Source organism: Chinchilla lanigera, unplaced genomic scaffold, assembly GCF_000276665.1.
Source record: "Chinchilla lanigera isolate Chin_1 unplaced genomic scaffold, ChiLan1.0 scaffold00019, whole genome shotgun sequence".
NCBI lineage: Eukaryota > Metazoa > Chordata > Mammalia > Rodentia > Chinchillidae > Chinchilla > Chinchilla lanigera.
In genome coordinates, this window is record NW_004955420.1 from 30184626 (window position 1) to 30202771 (window position 18146).

At 37.5% G+C, this 18146-nt stretch overlaps 1 protein-coding gene across 1 annotated transcript; it reads left to right on the top strand.

Annotated features, from left to right (window-relative positions):
- Window positions 1-5149: 5149 nt before the first annotated feature.
- Window positions 5150-11060, top strand: LOC102016482 (E3 SUMO-protein ligase PIAS2-like). The gene is given in 4 exon segments (XM_013513632.1): window positions 5150-5854; window positions 5947-6703; window positions 6705-7431; window positions 7433-11060. Coding segments are annotated over 4 exon segments (1716 nt in total). The 5' UTR covers window positions 5150-5753; the 3' UTR covers window positions 7564-11060.
- The last annotated feature ends 7086 nt before the right edge of the window (window positions 11061-18146 follow it).

Here is an 18146-nt window from a genome sequence, read left to right on the forward strand (position 1 = left end):
ATCTCTGGTTTATTTTTGGAAAAACATTTATTTAGCTTTGGCTATAAATAAATGCACTTCACCCCACTGGTTTTTGCTTTCTTCTCTCCATCTGTCTTCTTTACTTTTTATTCTCTCCACTTACGGTATTTTTTCTTTTTCTTTTTGTCATTTCTTCTTTGTTTCCTTTCTCCGTTCCTTCTCATTTTTATTTTTCTTACTTTCATTCCTCGTTGCTTCCTTTATCACTCTCATGCCTTCTTTTTTCATTTACCTCTTTCTCAAACCCCACCCCCGCCTTTCTCCCTGTATTTACTACTATGAGCTCCACAACAGATCGCTCTCCAAATTCTCTGTACGTTATGAAGTAAAACCTGTGTTTTATGCCGCCTTTACTAAAGTAATTTACTATTTTTTCCTTTTTTTGGTTTTTGCTTTTGGTACTGGGAATCAAACTTATTTAGGACCTTGTGCATGCCAGGCAGGTGTTGTGCCCCTGAGCTATATCCCAGCCCCTTACTGAGGTAATTTATTTACTGTTTGATTCATTCACTTAAAAATATATATTCAAAACCTAGTCCATTTAGAATATTTTATTTAGCTTGTAAAGTAACCTTGCCTCCTTATTTCTCATATTTCTCCAAACCGTCTGTTTGTTTTTCTTTTTGAGACAGGGTCTTGCTATGCAGTTCAGGCTGGCTTTGAGCTCACTTTGTAGCCCAGGCTGGGCTCAGACTCACAATGATCCTCCTGTCTCAGCTTCCCAAGTGCTGGGATTACAGGGATTAGAGCTCTTCAAGCCATCTGAACTGCTAACTGCGGTATACAGCTGCTTGCCTAATATTGATGTAATACTGAAACAAGGGATGTAGCAAGTACTTATTATCAGGAATCATTAACTTTAGTTACCTATAACTGACTATAAGAAAACAGAGGCATTCCTGGAAGGAGTAGGAGTAAGGTTCAGGGTGTTCTGGTCATCTGCCTACTTGTTTGTTACGTAGTTCAGGATTACCTGACTGATAGTACTGGTTATAGTACAACTTTGAACTGTTGCTTATCTGTGGTGAGGCTGTGGGCCTGGCCGTCATGTCTCCCATCTTGCAGCCTGCTTTCAACCACAGACTCAGTTCCCCTCATCTCAGAATTGGCTCAGTCTTAGGCCTGGACCCTCTCCTACTGCCTATCTACCTAACCTACCTAAATTAGCTAACAGATTTTTTGTAGACTTAGTTTTCACAACTGTAGTGTATGTAACTAAAAGTTATTAATGAGTAGTATGTAAACAATTATGGTTATATATGGATTGTTCCATCCAAAATTGATGGTGATATCAAATTCACACTGGTGTAGACAAATCTAGTTGTATGTTCTAATAGGTGAAGGTGTTCTCTGAGTAAATATAGTCAGTTGGGTTACATAGGAGGCAGTTAGAAGTAGATAAGTTTTTTTTTTTTTTTGAGTCACTATGCTTGAATACAGGATTTGAAACAGAGAGAGAGAAGAGTACCTGCGCACTCTTAGAATCTCCTTATGTGATGCCCTGTACTTTCTCCCTGACTCCTGGCTCCTTGGCAAACTTTGTATTGTTGCTGGCTCCAGGCTTACAGTATGAAAGAGGAGGCTTGAGCCTACAGAGGTGCAGTGGTGGTAGGGGACCCTGGAGACCTCCAGGGAGAAATGCATGAGTAGAGTGGAGTTGTGTATGCTGATGACTGCATTGGCCGGTAAGTGACTCCATTCTAAACATCCCCAGAAGAGGGTGATTGACTGGACGCCATTTTCGGGTGGGGTCAGCTAAACAAGGAACTCCAAGTAGCCATGGGCTGGCTCCTTTCCTGGGCTACCAGTGAATGGCTGATGCACAGCCCTGATAGACACAAAGGTTGTGGAGCCAAAATCAAGCCAGCAAGAAACACTGATAGAATTGTTGGCTAAATAATTCAGATCACAGGCTGAAAGCCAGATACCAGGATCAACCTGAACTTCTGTGGAGTTGAACCTGCACCCCACCTTATTCCTACTGAGGGCTTGCTGTGATTATGTAGCACCTCTCCCTGATCCTACTGCAGGCTGCCTGGGATCATACAGTATAGGTCTGGGCTCTGCCCACCGGTGACAGCAGAACCGTACTCTGAAGTAGGCACTACCACAAAACTGTAGACCCCAAGAGAGAACCATAGGCTTGAAATCAAAGAGAATCTCTTTTTGTTTTTTGTTTCTTGTGCTGTTGTTGCTCTTTGGTGGTATTTGTGTGTGTGAGTATGAACATTGTTTTTAGAATTTTGGTTTTGTTTGATTCTTGTTTTTGTTTCTTCTGATTTCCTCCAGTCTTCTTCACCACTCTTCAAAAGCTTAAGTAATCTTCTTTTGTCCTTAAACCTTGTCCTAATCTCTTTTTCTCCTTCTATTTCTCTATTCTTTTTCTCCTATATTCTAAGTTTTCTCAGTACAGTCATCCCTCACTATATTGTGGTTCACTTATTACGGCTTCAGTGTATCATAGGTTTTTAAAAGAAATATATTTGATTCTGTATTACAGAGTTTTCACTACATCATGGGATTTTGTGGTATATGGGTATTTATATAATATTTATGATTTTAATTACTTTTGCCTAAAAATTTTTTAAAAATATAAAAATATAAAAATGTTAACTCAAACATTTTGAAACATTATTAAATTGAAATAAAATATAGTATGTATTTCATCAGCAGATTAGTAGCATACTGTACACAATGGAAATGCAGTACACCACTACTGCTTGTGCAAGTTTGCCAATGTGAGATTGCACAGTATTGGCTGATGGAATGGAAGGTGACCAACCACAGCATCGTGTTCTGCATCATGGGCGCTGTTTGCCTCAGTAACCACAGCATCGGTCTCTTTGCTTGCCTGCACTATGTCCATACATTCAGCCTCTCTCTTTGTCCACTTCACATTAAGTATCCATATAGAATTTTACATGTTGTTAAAATCATGTAGGTTTAAGAGTATAGAAAGTGTTTAAGAGCATATGAAGTGTTGGAATATTGGAATAGATTGTCTTTATCTCAATCTGATAAAAGCCATCTGTGACAAACCAACTGGCAACGTCATACTTAATGGTCAAAAACTGAAGGCTTTTGCTCTAAAAATCACAAAAAAAACCCCAGGGATGTCCACTATCACCACTGTTATTCAATGGAGTTCAATAATGTTTAACTCTGGAAACATTAGCCACAGGAATTAGATAAAAGAAAGAAAAGGAATAAGGATAGGAGAGGAAGAAGTTAAATTATCCAGATTTGCAGGTAGAAGATCCAAAACACTTCACCAAAAAACTTTTACATTTAATAAGCAAATTCAATAGTGTACCTGGATGCAAAGTCAACACTCAAAAATCAATAACATTTCTATACACAAACTAAGAAACTCCCTGAGAAGGAAATTTAGGAAGCCATACATTTCATAGCAGCATCCAAAAAATGAAATATTTAGGAATCCATCTAATGAAGGAAGTAAAAGACCTTTTCATTAAAAATTACATTACTAAAAAAAAAAAAAAAAAAAAAATTAAAGGAGCTGGGGATTTAGCTCAGCGGCAAAAGCGCCTGCCTGGCAAGCGCAAGGTCGTGACTTCGGTTCCCAGTACCGGAGAAAAACCAAAAAAAAAAAAAAAATTACATTACTCTGAATGAGATCAAAAAGAGTATCAGAAAATGGAATGATATGCCTTATTCTTGAATAAGAAGAACCAATATAAGGGCTGGAGATTTAGCTCAGCGGCAAAAGCGCCTGCCTGGCAAGCGCAAGGTCATGAGTTCGGTTCCTGGTACCGGAGAAAAACCCAAAAAAAAAAAAAAAGAAGAACCAATATAGTATAAATGGCCTTAGTTCCAAAATTATTGTTAGGATTAATGCAATCCTGATCAAAATATCAATAGCATACCTCACAGAATTAGAGAAAACAATACTAAAATTTATTTGGAACTAGAAGAGACCTAAAATAGCAAAAGAAATTCTGGACAAAAAAGACAAGGCAGGGGGCATCACAATCCCTGACTTGAAATTATACTTCAAAGCTACTGTTATTAAAAAATGGTATGGTACTGGCAAAAAAAAAAAAAAAAAAAGACCAGAGGATTAATGGAACGAATTGGAAGATGCAGACACAACTCCAAACATACTTAGCCACCTTATCTTTGCCAAACAGACCAAACATCTTCTCTGGAAGAAAAATAATCTCTTTAACAAATAGTGCTGCAGTGGCTTTCTGCACATTGAAGATTAAACCTAGACCAATATCTCTCAACATTGGATGAACTAAAATCAAAATGGGTCGAAGATCTAAATATTAAAACAGAAACACTAACTTTGCTGGGGCACAGAATAGGTACAACTCTTGAAGGCACTGGTGTAGGCAAAGACTTTATGAACAAAATCCCAATCACACAGGAATTATCACGATGAATCAGTAACTGGAATCTCATCATGAAAAAGCTTTTGCACAATAAAAACCACCAACAGAGTGAAGAGACAAGCCACAGTGGAAAGAATTTTTGCCAGCTCTTCCTCAGATAAAGAACTATGAAATTGAGGATCTAATTAAAAACCTACCAGCAAAGAAAATCCCAGATCCTCACATACTCACTGCTGAAATTCTACAAGAAATCACAGATCTACTATAGTGCTAATATCTACAACATAGAAAGACTCCCTCCCCACAAATTTAAAGACCCAGTCTAAAAATGGACATCTGAAATGAATACTTCTCAAATGAAGAAGTACAAATGCAAATAAATATTTGAAAAAAAAAATGTTCAATATCACTGGTTATTCAAGAGATGCAAATTAAAACAATACTGAGATTCCATCTCCAGAAAGAATGGCTCTTTATTAAGAAATCAGCCAGTAATGAGTGTTGGAGACAGCCTGCATACACATCAACAGATGAAAGGATAAAGATGATGTGGGAGATTTTAAAATGTAATTCAATACTACTGTGTCATAAGGACACACCTGAGACATTTCCAGGTAGATAGATGCACTTTGAGACCATACTTTTGAGTGAAATAACTTGGACACATGTTTCAATGTTGCAGTGTTTTTCTGGTATCAGAAACTGAAAGGGTAAATAAGGACCAAAATATATATTAGATGTCAAAGAATAGGAAGAAAATGTTCAAATGTGAAGGAGAACAAGGGGAAAGGAAGGAAGAGAAAACAAAACAACAACAACAACAAAAATAAAAGGAAAAACTGGAAACCAAGCCTTTGTAAATAAGTAGGACAAGAGAGGATGTGAGGATGGGGAGATTGGTGAAAATAAGAATCAGCGTATGTGCAGGCAGAAACTCTGTGTGATGAATGTGACCATTATGCACATCTAAAATGTACCAATGAAATTAATTGCAAGAGAAGAACAAAGCAAAGAAGACATTAGCATATCTACCCTTCTAAAAATTAAGTTGAGGCCTTGGGTGTAACTTGGTTAGAGATCGCTTTTGTAGTACTGTGTATTTTAAAAATCTGGTTTAAAATACAGTAGTACAAAAAAAGAAATAAAAGAAAATGAAATATAGTTAAGTAGGTGTTAAATTGTGCTACATTCAGAATCAAGAAAAGATACCTGTATTTCCCATTGAATTATTCTCAATAGCCAAGGTGGAAAGCAGCCTAAATCCACTTTGGTGGTTCTGTGAGTTTATTTTCACTTACTATGAAAAATCACTTGTGGCTCTCGTGCGGGTCACGTGAGGGCCCTGGCGGCGTCTTCAGCGGCTCCTAGTGCAGGATGGTGCTGGAGGCGGCGCGTTCCTGGCGGCGGCGGGAGGAGGAGCAGTGGCGGCAGCGTGCCCGCGGGCGGTATCAAATGTCGGATTTCGAAGAGTTGAGGTGCTTCCTCATGTCGCGGAGAGAAAGCGTGGTCTTTTGGGAACATTGCCTTCAATCTTCGGCCTTAAACCTTGGTGTTTTCTTAGTGGCAGGAATATGGTTTCTAGTTTTAGAGTTTCTGAACTACAAGTATTGCTAGGCTTTGCTGGACGGAATAAAAGTGGACGCAAGCATGACCTCCTGATGAGGGCCCTGCATTTATTGAAGAGCGGCTGCAGCCCTGTGGTTCAGATTAAAATCCGAGAATTATGTAGACGCCGATATCCACGGACTCTTGAAGGGCTCTCTTCTGATTTATCTAGAATCACATCATCAGTTTTCAGTTTGGATGGTAGCTCATCAGCTGTAGAACCAGATGCGGCTGTGGCTGGAATCCACCCGTTGCCTTCCACTTCAGTAACATCTCTCTCACCGTCCTCTCCTGTTGGTTCTGTGCTACTTCAAGATACTAAGCCCACTTTTGAGATGCAGCAACCATCTCCTCCAGTTCCTCCTGTCCATCCTGATGTGCAGTTAAAAAACCTGCCTTTTTATGATGTCGTTGATGTTCTCATCAAGCCCACAAGTTTAGTTCAAAGCAGTATTCAACGATTTCAAGAGAAATTCTTTATTTTTGCTCTGACACCTCAGTAGGTTAGAGAAATATGCATATCGAGGGACTTTTTGCCAGGGGGTCGGAGAGATTATACAGTTCAAGTTCAGCTGAGACTTTGCCTGGCAGAGACAAGTTGTCCTCAAGAACATAACTATCCCAATAGTCTGTGTGTAACAGTAAATAGGAAGCTGTTTCCTTTGCCTGGCTATGCACCACCACCTAAAAATGGGATTGAGCAGAAGCGCCCTGGACACCCCCTTAAATATTACATCTTTAGTTAGATTGTCTTCAGCTATGCCAAACCAGATTTCTATTTCTTGGGCGTCTGAAATTGAAAAGAATCATTCCATGTCTGTATATCTTGTATGACAACTGACATCAGCCATGTTATTACAGAGATTAAAAATGAAAGGTATTAGAAATCCTGATCATTCCAGAGCACTAATTAAAGAAAAACTTACTGCAGATCCTGATACTGAAATTGCTACAACTAGTCTTCGAGTGTCCTTGACGTGCCCTCTAGGGAAAATGAGACTAACAGTCCCGTGCCGTGCAGTGACGTGTACACATCTGCAGTGTTTGGATGCTGCCCTTCATCTACAAATGAATGAGAAGAAGCCCACCTGGATTTGTCCTGTGTGTGACAAAAAAGCTGCCTGCAAAAGTCTAATATTAGATGGGCTTTTTATGGAAATTCTCAATGACTGTTCTGATGTGGATGAGATCAAATTCCAAGAAGATGGTTCTTGGTGTCCAATGAGGCCGAAGAAAGAAGCTATGAAAGTATCCAGCCAACCATGTGCAAAAATAGAAAGTTCCAGTGTCCTCAGTAAACCTTGTTCAGTTACTGTAGCCAGTGAGACAAGTAAGAAGAAAGTGGATGTTATCGACCTAACAATAGAAAGCTCTTCTGATGAAGAGGAAGACCCTCCTGCCAAAAGGAAATGCATCTTTATGTCAGAAACACAAAGCAGCCCAACCAAAGGACTACTCTGTGCCATTCCACCACACGCCAGTATCAAGCATGTCATCAGATTTGCCAGGAGAACAAAGAAGAAATGCTATAAATAATGAACTGCAGCTTGGAACATCTTCTGATACTGTGCAACAGTGAATACAAAATAAAACATATAATTTGTATTTATGGAGTGGAAAACAGCTTGATTATTTCAAGAAAAAAATATGACTGCCTTATTATTGCTAGTGCCATATTGTCAGGTGCGAATGGTGCTAAAAAGTTGTGTCGTTAAAATTTGAAAGTGCTAAAACAATTACATATTTAATCATGTAGCCATTATGTTTTGTGAAAGTCTATGGATCAAGTAAGGAAAAACATGTTGTGATCAATGAGGAAAAAATCTAAATGAGTCAGTTTCACTTAATGAAGTATTTAAAATTCAAAAATTATAATTTTATCACTGTTAATAAATCAAGCATTTAGACTGTACCTTGAGAATTTTTAACACTAGTGGCTTTTTAGTTGAAAATAATTGGGTATTTTTCAACTATGAAATTCTTAGGTTAAAAAGTATATCAGTATGTATGACAGTTGAAACTTACAGTAAAATTAGGAACTAGCATTTTGTGACACTTTTAAAAATTAATAAATTTTAATCACTATTGCTATCACTTTATTTCATGACTTTTAATCTACTTAAAATATAAAATGTAAGATTTTGATGATACAATTTTTTTATTAGAAGAAATAACATCTGAAATACTATATCAGACTGCACTGTTTGGGGCAAAGTGGCTTCTTTGAGAAATACATTAAAACCTCATTGGACTTTGAATTGACCACCTGTGTAATGTTTGAATGACAATCTAGTTTCAACCAAAATTTTAGAAAAATGTGTATTATGTCATTGTGTAAGTCACCATATTTTAGTTATCCCTGGGTATTATGAAAAGATACAGATGAAGTAAATCTCTTAAATCTTTTTCTAAATAGACTATTTGTTGGCACATGTAAAACCATCAAAGAGAATTGCAACGTGTCTGAAGAGCTGGATATTTTAAATAAGTAAAGTCTTTGGACTTCAGTGCATATCCTTAAGTGATAGAGCTTCAAAAACAGTTTGAATATTATATTAATCCTGTGTTTATTTAAATTGAAATTAATGAATGGAAGTAGTTGAACATCTAGAAAATGAGTGTTTTCAAGTGACTTGTACACACTATTCCATCAGAGATGTCAATACTTTAGCTGTATAAAAACTTTCAGTTATTAAAATTGATTGAAAAATATTAAATGTAATGGAAATATGAAACTAAAAATGTATTTAAAAGTAGAAGCTACTATAAAAATGAAGATAATGTTACACCATTTGAAGCAAAGCAAAATCTTTTTGACTTAAAAATACTGGCTATCTAAAATTTTCAGAAAGTATGTGAGGGCTATATAGATTTTGAATTACTGTTCAGGAGAAGCAGGGATAAGATTTAGTGAACATTATCCTTAATGTGAAGCAAAGTACACTGCTTGAGAGACATCACTTGCCCACTACCAGCTTTTTGAGGATGCTCTTGAAAAAGCTCATTGTGGTTCCCTTTGTCCATTGGTGGCTCCAAATACTGTATCATATAGCTAGTAGTAGGTATATGAAGTAAACATGTATAGCAACAATTTTTTAAGATGCTTTAGAAATTGTTTTCATACGATTGGTGCTAAAGTTTGTATCACTTGATAATCATTTAAATGTCCTTATTTAGAGATTATAAGGGAATAAATATAATTTGAATTTTGGATGTTAAAAAAAAAAAAAAAAGAAAAATCACTTCTATAACTTCAGAGGAAAAAAGGATTTACTTTGGGTCAGTTTCCTAAGTTCCAGTTTTTTGGTCAACTTATTTATTTCTTGTAGTCCTGGGACAAAGCGCAAAAAGGAACAGAGGAGTACATGGTGAAGCAAAACTTTTCAACCTCATTTCATCCCAGGGGGGAGAGTGTGACAGAGAGAGAGACAGGGTGTAAGGAGGACAGCAGTGCACCATTCTGGAACAGAATCCCAGTGTCCTTCCTCCAGTACATCGATAAACTAATCTGAGAAGATGAGACTCTGCACTGTGCACTTAGCCTCAAAACTACCAAGCAGCTTGCAGTGAGACCGTTAGAGCATGACATTTAGAGGTCATTTTACTAAATGTTGAAATGCATAGAAATGGTGGGTTTTATTCATAGTACAGGATATTAGTCTCAACAAGAAGGGTTTCCTGCAGTTTATGACAACATGAATTAACTTGGAAATCATTAAATAAAACATTCCAAACATGGAAAACTACACAATCATCACCTTGTACTTAGTGCCTAGAATCCTCAACCTAACAGGAGAGAGTTTAATGATAATTGCAATGTGTGAGTATTTAAAAATGAGATGTTAGTGAAAAGGTACAGTGTTTCGCTGGTGTAGTGCAGCCTCTAATGAACGTGGGATGTGTGAACAAATGAACAAACAAGGCAGAGCCCACTTGACAGGCTTTTGTGATCACAGCTGGGCATGTGGTTTAATGCCTGGGTGCAGGCAGACAGAAAGCAAAAAGACTTTGTGTAGGGAACAAAGAGAAGTGCACCCCTTTTATAGGGATGGAAAGAAAGCAGGGGATGTTAGGGGGAAGATTTTAATAAACATCCAAGGTCAGAGTTCTCTGGTTGTCTTTCACCTCAGTTGGCAAGGTCCTTGAAGATCCGATGTAAATTTTGAGGTGTCTCCAGATGTCCTCATGACCCACAAAATTTCTTGACCTATCTTGTCATCTTTACAACATCCTGTGCTTGCCAATGACAGCTTTGGTGCTGAGCTGAGTTCCCTGCTGAGAATAGTGCCTCTGCTGGCAGGCAGGTTGCAGGCTGGGAGAGTCAGGTCTGATTGGAACCTTACATCACCAGCTTCTGGAGATCTCAGGACACAGGGGATGATACAGTATTTCATATAATTCTGAAATTGTGCAGGGTATTTTGTACCATATTTACCACATACACTAACTAGACAGGATTTGGGAAGCATTTTGCAATACACACGTTTGGACATTATCAGGGACCTGACCAAGATCCCCAGCTGCCTATTTGAGGGATATGGCAAGGGATAAAGAAAAAACAGAAACAAATTTAGTAATTCATATAAAGAGGAGCTAGGATATCAGTGCCTCAGGACAGGCAAAGTCAAAGATCGTCCAGCTCACCACTATTTTATTAGCCAGTGCCAGGGGAGGGTTAGGGTGCTTTTCCTGGAATAGCTTTGAAATAGTGGTGGGATGAAGCAAGATCCATCCCTCATGCCTGGGTCCTAGCCCTCCCTGTATTGTCCTCAGCAGACCTCATTCTGTCCTGTGAGCCCCACAGCCTCAGTGATCATCAGGATGTCAGCAGTGACCTGGAGAAAGCAGGGTTTTTTATATTCCAAAACCTGCCCACAAGGCAGGGCAAGGAGGGCCTGAGACAGATTCTTCGTCAGTTTGTAGTTGTGGTCCCCAGCAGGACATACTGTGTCCGTTTTTGTTAGTACACATTTACATTGCAGGAAGTTTACAGTCATCGTGGGGTACATGTACATACACAGCTCGATTCCTTTCTAACCCCTTTCCTCCCACCTCCCTCCACCCTCTAAATCCCCTTCCCCCTTGTTTATTTTGTTGATCTTATTTCATGTTTATGACAGAATGTTTACATTTATTGAGGCTAGCTTCCTATACATGGCATATCTTTATTTATTTCACCTTCCCATCTGCAAGAAATCCATCCCCTTGTCTCCTTCTGTCCATCCTTTATTGTGCTTTTCGTTTGTACTTTGCCTTACTCAAAAGGAGAGATGCTATGCGGTGTTTAAGCTTGTGTGTCTGGTTTATTTTATTTCTCAAGTGCACCCATTTTCTTTCAAATATCTCTAATTTTTCTTTCTTTATAACTAAGTAGTATTCCATAATGTATAGATATCATTTTTTTAATTCAATCATGTTTTGATGGATATACAGGGTTAGCTGTTTTGAACTGTGCTGCTATAAACATTGGTTGGCATGTATTGCTGTAGGGTGATGTTTTTAGCTCTTTGGGAAAGATACCTAGAAGGGGTTAGCTAGCCGGGTCATATAGGATTTCTAATTTTAGTTCTTTGAGGCGTTTTCATACTGATTCCCATAGAGCTTGTATTAGTTTACATTCCCACCAACAACGGAGGAGAGTTCCTTCTTTACCACAGACGTACCAGCATTTGTTTTGTGACTTCTTGATGACTACCATTATTTTCTGGTGTAAGACAGGATCTTAGTGTTGTAACTTGCATTTCTCTAATGCCATGATGTGTCAAACTTTTTTCTGTATTTGTTGGCCATTTGTACTTCCGCCTCTCTGAGTGTCTGTTCATTTCACTTACCCATTTCTTGATGGGGTGTTTTATTTTAGGCAGTCCAATTTTTTAAATTCTTTATACACTCTAGATATTAGCCCTCTGTCTGAGGAATAGCTGGCAATTTTTTCCCAGTCTGCTGTATTGATGCCTTTGCTATGCAGAAGGTTTTTAATTTGATATGATCCCATTTGTTGATTCCTGCTGTTGTTTCTTGTGAAGTTGCAGGTTTTTTAGGAAATCCTTTCCTACAACTATGTGTGACTTCAAGTGTTCTACTATTAAACCTTTTTAAAAATTATTATAGTAGTACATGTTTCTAGTGTATGCATTTTACTGTCATCTTGAGGAATGGGTACATGTACATAATGCAACTTGTTTCCTTTTAAATTCTCTTCCCCTTCCCTCCCTTCCTCCCCCTCTCCCTCCTTCTCTAATTCCACTTTCCCCGTTTTCATTTTTGTTGATTTTACTAATCTTGGTTCATGTTTATGGGATATAATGTTTATATTTATTGAGGTTATCAAGTACCTGTAACATGGCAGATCTTTTTTCTAGTTATTTCTTCTTCCCTTCCTGCTCATACTCGGTCTGTTGGATTCCTTTCCATTTGCAAGAAATCCATTACCTTGTCTCCTGTCAATTTTCTGTTGTGCTCTTTGTTTGTACTTTGCCTCACTCAAATGAGAGATATCATGTGGTATTTAGGCCTATGTGTTTGGGGTTTTTTTTTGTTTGTTTGTTTTCTGATCTGGGGTCTCTGTATGCCATTTGGGTTGGACTTGAACTCACTATGTAGCTCAGGCTGGCCTCAAACTCGCAGCCATCCTCCTGCCTCAGCCTCCCAAGTGCTGGGATTACAGGCATGTGCCACCACACTTGGCTCAGGATTTAGCTATTACCGATTGTGCTGCTATGCCAGGTGTGGTGGCACACACCTTTAATCTCAGCACTCCAGTAGCTGAGGCAGGAGGATCACTGTGAGTTCAAGGCTAGCTTGGGCTCCATAGAGATGCCCCCCAAAAAACAAAAATAAGAACAGCAAGTTATGCTGCTATAAACATTGGAATACATGTATCCCTGTAGTACAGTGTCTTAAGCTCTTTGAGAAAGATACCTAGCAGAAGGATTGCTAGGCCATATGGAATGTCTGATTTCGGTTCTTTGAGAAATCTCAACACTGATTTCCATAATGGTTGCACTTGTTTCACATGCACACCAACGATGTAGCATTCCTTCTTCACCATAGCCTCGCCACCTTCCCCACCTTTTGTTATTTTTTTGAGGTCTTGATGATTTCCATTCTCTCCAGGTGAGTTGGAATGTTAGCATTGTTTTAATTTGCATTTCTCCAGCGGCTAGAGATGTTGAACACTCTCCTATTCGCTGGCCATCTGTATTTCTTCCTTCTACAGTGTCTCTGCATTTCCCTTGCCCATTTCCTGGTTAGATCTTTTGTTTTAGGTGGTCTAATTGTTTTGGGTTCTGTATATATTCTAGATATATATACATGTCTGAGTAGAAGGTGACAAAGTTTTTTTTTTCCTTTGTTTTTTTTTTTGGTCTTTTTTGAGACAGGTTCTCAGTATGCAGTTCAGGCTGGCCTTGAGCTCACTTTGTAGCCCAGGCTGGTCTTGAACTCACCATGATCCTTCTACCTCAGCTCCTGAATGCTGAGATTACAGTTTTTTTCTCTTCACTCTCTTCAGTTTTTCAAAAAATTGATTCCCTTGCTGTACAGAAGCTTTTCAATTTGATACAATCCCATTTGTTGATTCTTGCTTTTATTTCTTGTGCAATTGCAGCTTCATTTAGAAAATGTTTTCCTACCCTTATGGCTTTGTTTTACCTCCTGTATCTTCCATTAGCTTCACAGTTTCTGCTTTAATGTTTACACTGCTGACCCATTATGATTGTAGGTTAGTATATGGTGAGAAATGGGGCTCCAGTTTCAATCTTGTGCAAATAGATATCCTGTTTCCCCAGTAACATTTGTTGATTGGGGTATCATTCGTCCAACATAAGCTTTTGGCCTTTCTGTCAAAGATCAAATAGCTGAAGGTGTCTGGAGATGTTTCTCAATCCTCTGCTCTGTTCCACTGATCTATAGATCACTTTTTCTTCCAGTACCGTTCCATTTTTATCACTGTTGCTTTGTGGTACAGCTGGAATTCAGATACCGTGATGCCTTCTGCTTTGCTCTTACTGCCCAATATTGCTTTTACCATCCTATGTCTCTTCTGGCTCCATATGAATTTTAGAACTGTTTTCTTTAGATTATGAAATGTGCTGTTAGTATTTTGATTGTGGAGTGCATTGAATCTGTATAACAGTTCTGGGAGCATGGCCATATTGACAATATTGACACTGCCTGTCCAGGAACACGGAATATCTTTCCATTTTCTGATGTCTTCTCCAACCTCTTTTTACAGAGTGTTGTTTTTGTTTTTGTAGAAGTCTTCCATTTCATTGGTTTCATTAATTCCTAGTTATTTAATTATTCTTGCTGCTACCATGGATAGTATTGTTTCAATAATTTGCTTGTCATTGAGTTCACTATTGGTGTACGCAAATGCTATTGATTTTTATGTGTTGATGTGGTATCCTGCTACATTGCACAGTTTATTAATCTTAAGAGCTTTTCAGAAAAATTCTTTGGGTCTTTTATGTGGAGAATCATGTCATCTGCAAGTAATGATACTTTGAGTTGTTTTCCATATATAGTGCCTTTATTTCTATCTTTTGCCTGATTCCTCTGGCTAATGTTTTGAATGTGATGTTGAATAGAAAAGGTGATAGAGGCCACCCTTGTCTTGTTGCTGATTTTAGAGTGAATGCCTTCAGTCTTTCCCCAGTTAATGTAATATTGGCCATTGGCTTGTCATAAGTTGCTTTTAACAAGTTCAGATATGGTTCTCTCATACCTACTTACCTCCTGTCTCTTATCATAAAAGAGTTTTGGATTGTATTCTGAGATTTTTCTGCATCTATTTGTGATCATGTGATTTTGACCTTGTTTCTGTTCATGTGATATATTACATATTTGGATTTGCATATATTAAATCATCCTTGAATCTCTGGGATGAGACTTACTTGGTCATGATACATGATCTTTTTTATCATATTTTTTGTATTGCCTTCTATTCACAAATACCTTGTTGATCATTTTTGCATGTATGTTTTCATTAGGGAGATTGGTCTATAGTTTGTAAGTCTTTAACTGATTTTGAAATCATAGTGATGCTTCCTTAAATGAATTGGAAAGCACTCCACACCTTTCAGTTTCTTTGAAGAGCTGGAGTATAGGTGATGTCACATCCTTAAAGTCTTCGTGGAATTCAGCAGGTAACCCATCAGGTACTGGGCTTTTTTATTTGGTAAATCGTTTATTATTATTTTGGTTCCATTGTTTGTTATTGACTTGTTCAGCGTTCTTATATTTTCTTGAGATACCGTTGGTAATTTATATGAGTGTAGAAACCTGTCCATTTCTTCAAAATTTTCTAATTTGTTGAAATACAACATTTCATACTAGTTAATGTCTTCAAGATGTTGGTGCTCTCATGATTTTGCCTTTTTCATTTTTAACTGTAAAGATATTTTTTCTCTTGGTAAATTTCACTAAGGGCTCATCTATTTTATTATTCTTTCAAAGAATTGGATTTTCAATTCATTGATTCTTTATATTTTTATCTCAGTTTCATTCATTTTCACTCTAATCTTCATAATTTTTCTTAATTTCAGTTTGGCTCTGAATTATTATTTCTCAAGTATTTTAAAATGTCTCATGAGGGCATTTATTTGAGCGCTTACTCTGTTTTCCTAATGTCAGTATTCATTGCAAAAAAATTTTTCCTCTTAGATCTGCTTTCTTAGTGTCTCAGAGGTTCTGGTGAATAATACAGGCATTGTCATTAAAATTCCGTAAATTATGAAACTTCTTCTTTGATTTCTTCTATAACCTATTGGTTGTTTGGTAGTATGTTATTAATTTTTCAGGTGTTTCTCCATCTTCTGTGATTTCTTCTTGGTTGATTTACATTTTTGTTGTACAGTAGTCTGATGGTACACACGGGCTGATTTTGATGTTTTATATTCATTTAATCTGGCTGGGTGGACTACTAGCAGATCTACCGTGGACAAAGTACCATGTGCTATAGAAAAGAATTTATACTCTTGTAGTGGGGTTGAATATTCTCTACACATCTATTAAGTCTATGTGCTTAAGGTTGTGCTTCAGCGCTGATACTTTGTTCTTGATTTTTTCTTTAATCTATCTCTTTGTGCAAATGGGTGTTAAAATTTCCCACTATGATTGTGGTACTATGTATTAGACCTTTTTTTGCTCAACAGTGTTCCTTTTATGAAGATAGGTGCTGTAGTATTTGATGTATGAGCATTATCTCTTTGTTGGATTGTGCCCCTAACTAGTATGTAGTACCTTCTTTGTCTGCTCTAGTCAGTTTTAAACTTGAAGTTTTCTATATCTGAGATTAAAATTGTTATTGCTACTTTGGGGAGTCTTGGTGTATGAAATACTGTTTTCCATCTTTTGACTGTTAGTCTATGAATATTTCTTTAACTTAGATGAATTTCTATCTTCAACAGATTGTTACATTCAGTTTTTGATCCAGTTCACAGTCTGTGTTTTTTAATTGGAGAGTTGAGGCCTGTGACATAGATATTCCTGTGGTGTGTTGATTATTTGCCGTCATTTTACTCTTTTTTGTGGGTAACTCATTCGTTATTATTTTCTCGTCTTCTTCTTGTTGTTGTTTATCTATTGACTTTGCTTGGTGTTTTCATTTTTTTTAGAACTTAGTTTTATTGATCTCGTATTTTCTGGGTAAGCTATTCTTGAGTGTTTTCTGGAGTGCTTGTTCCATAGTCATATATCCTTTCTTCTGGTCTTTTTTATGAAATGTCCTTATTTCTCTATTTAGTTTGAAGGAAAGCATTGATGAATATTTTAACTGGGTTTGAAGCTATTTGCTGGCTGGGCTTGAAGTACTTCACTCCAAGTTCTTCTGGCCTTTAAGTTTTACATTGAGAAGTCTGCTGTAACTTTAATGGGTTTATCTTTATATATGATTTATTGGGGGTTTTTTTGTTTTTGTTTTTTTGTTTGTTTTTTGTCTTTTGATACGGGGTCTCACTATACAGTTCAGGCTGGCCTTGAGCTCATTTTGTAGCCCAGGCTGGCTTCAAACTCACAGTGATCCTCCTGCCTCAGCCTCCTGAGTGCTGGGATTACAGACATGCACCAACATGCCCGGTCGATTTATTGTTTTTGTGTGACTGCTTTTGAAGATTTTATTGGCTATTCGACAATTTAGGAAGGACATATTTTGTTGAGCATTTTTTCATCATAGTTGTTTGGTGTTCTGGAAATCTCACTTGCATTTTGAACTCTTTTCTCATATTTGGAAATTTTCTGGGGTAAGTTCTGTAAAGATATTAGTAATTGCATATGTGCAATGTTCTAGCTCTTCTCTACCTGCAGTTAGCTTTGGTTGGTCTTTTCAGTGTCATATAGTAGCTAGTGAATTATATTTTATTTTAAAGAGAATTTTAAAAATAATAATAAAGCATTGGAAATGATACAGAATTTCAAAAAACAGGATGATATGAATTCAACAATGGTTGTTATATTGCATATTGTTGTCTTCAAAGTCATTGAGCCTTACATACAAGGCTGAGTTAGCAATTAGTAAAAGGATATATGAACATTTTAGTGTGATAATATGGTGAGAGAAGAATGAAATATATATGAATTATGCATATGTATGTGTGCATATGCAGGGCTGAATATATCTTCATATACTGACTTTTCTGTAATATAGCCCCCTCCCCACTATGTCTCCTTTGTACTTCGTTGTAATTTATGGTTTAAATCTAGATGTTTTCCCGAAGTAACCCATGTTCTCGTAGGTGGGCCTTCTGGAAGGTGACTGAGTCATAGGTGTGGTACTGGATTAGTCCACTGATGGGTTTATTCCAGGGTCTGATGCTGTGAGGTAAAGCCTGGAAGGAAGAGGTGGGCTACCCTATAAGGGTGTGTATATCACTCCTCCTCCTTTGATGGCTTGGTGCTTCCCAATACCATGCCATGAACAAGTTTCACACGTGATATTCCCCTCTGCCAAGCCACTCTGCCTTGGAGCCAGCCAACTATGGAGTGAAACCTCTACCATCTATGAACAAAAATAAAACTTTCCTCCTTTAAATTGTGGGTGTTGGATATTCTGTCTCAGTGCTGTGAAAGTAACTCATACAGATTTGTTCAGTTATAGGATTTTAGTGACAATAATAGTTTTGTACCTTGTCTTGTGTGAGTCTAAATGTAACTCAGAGTTGT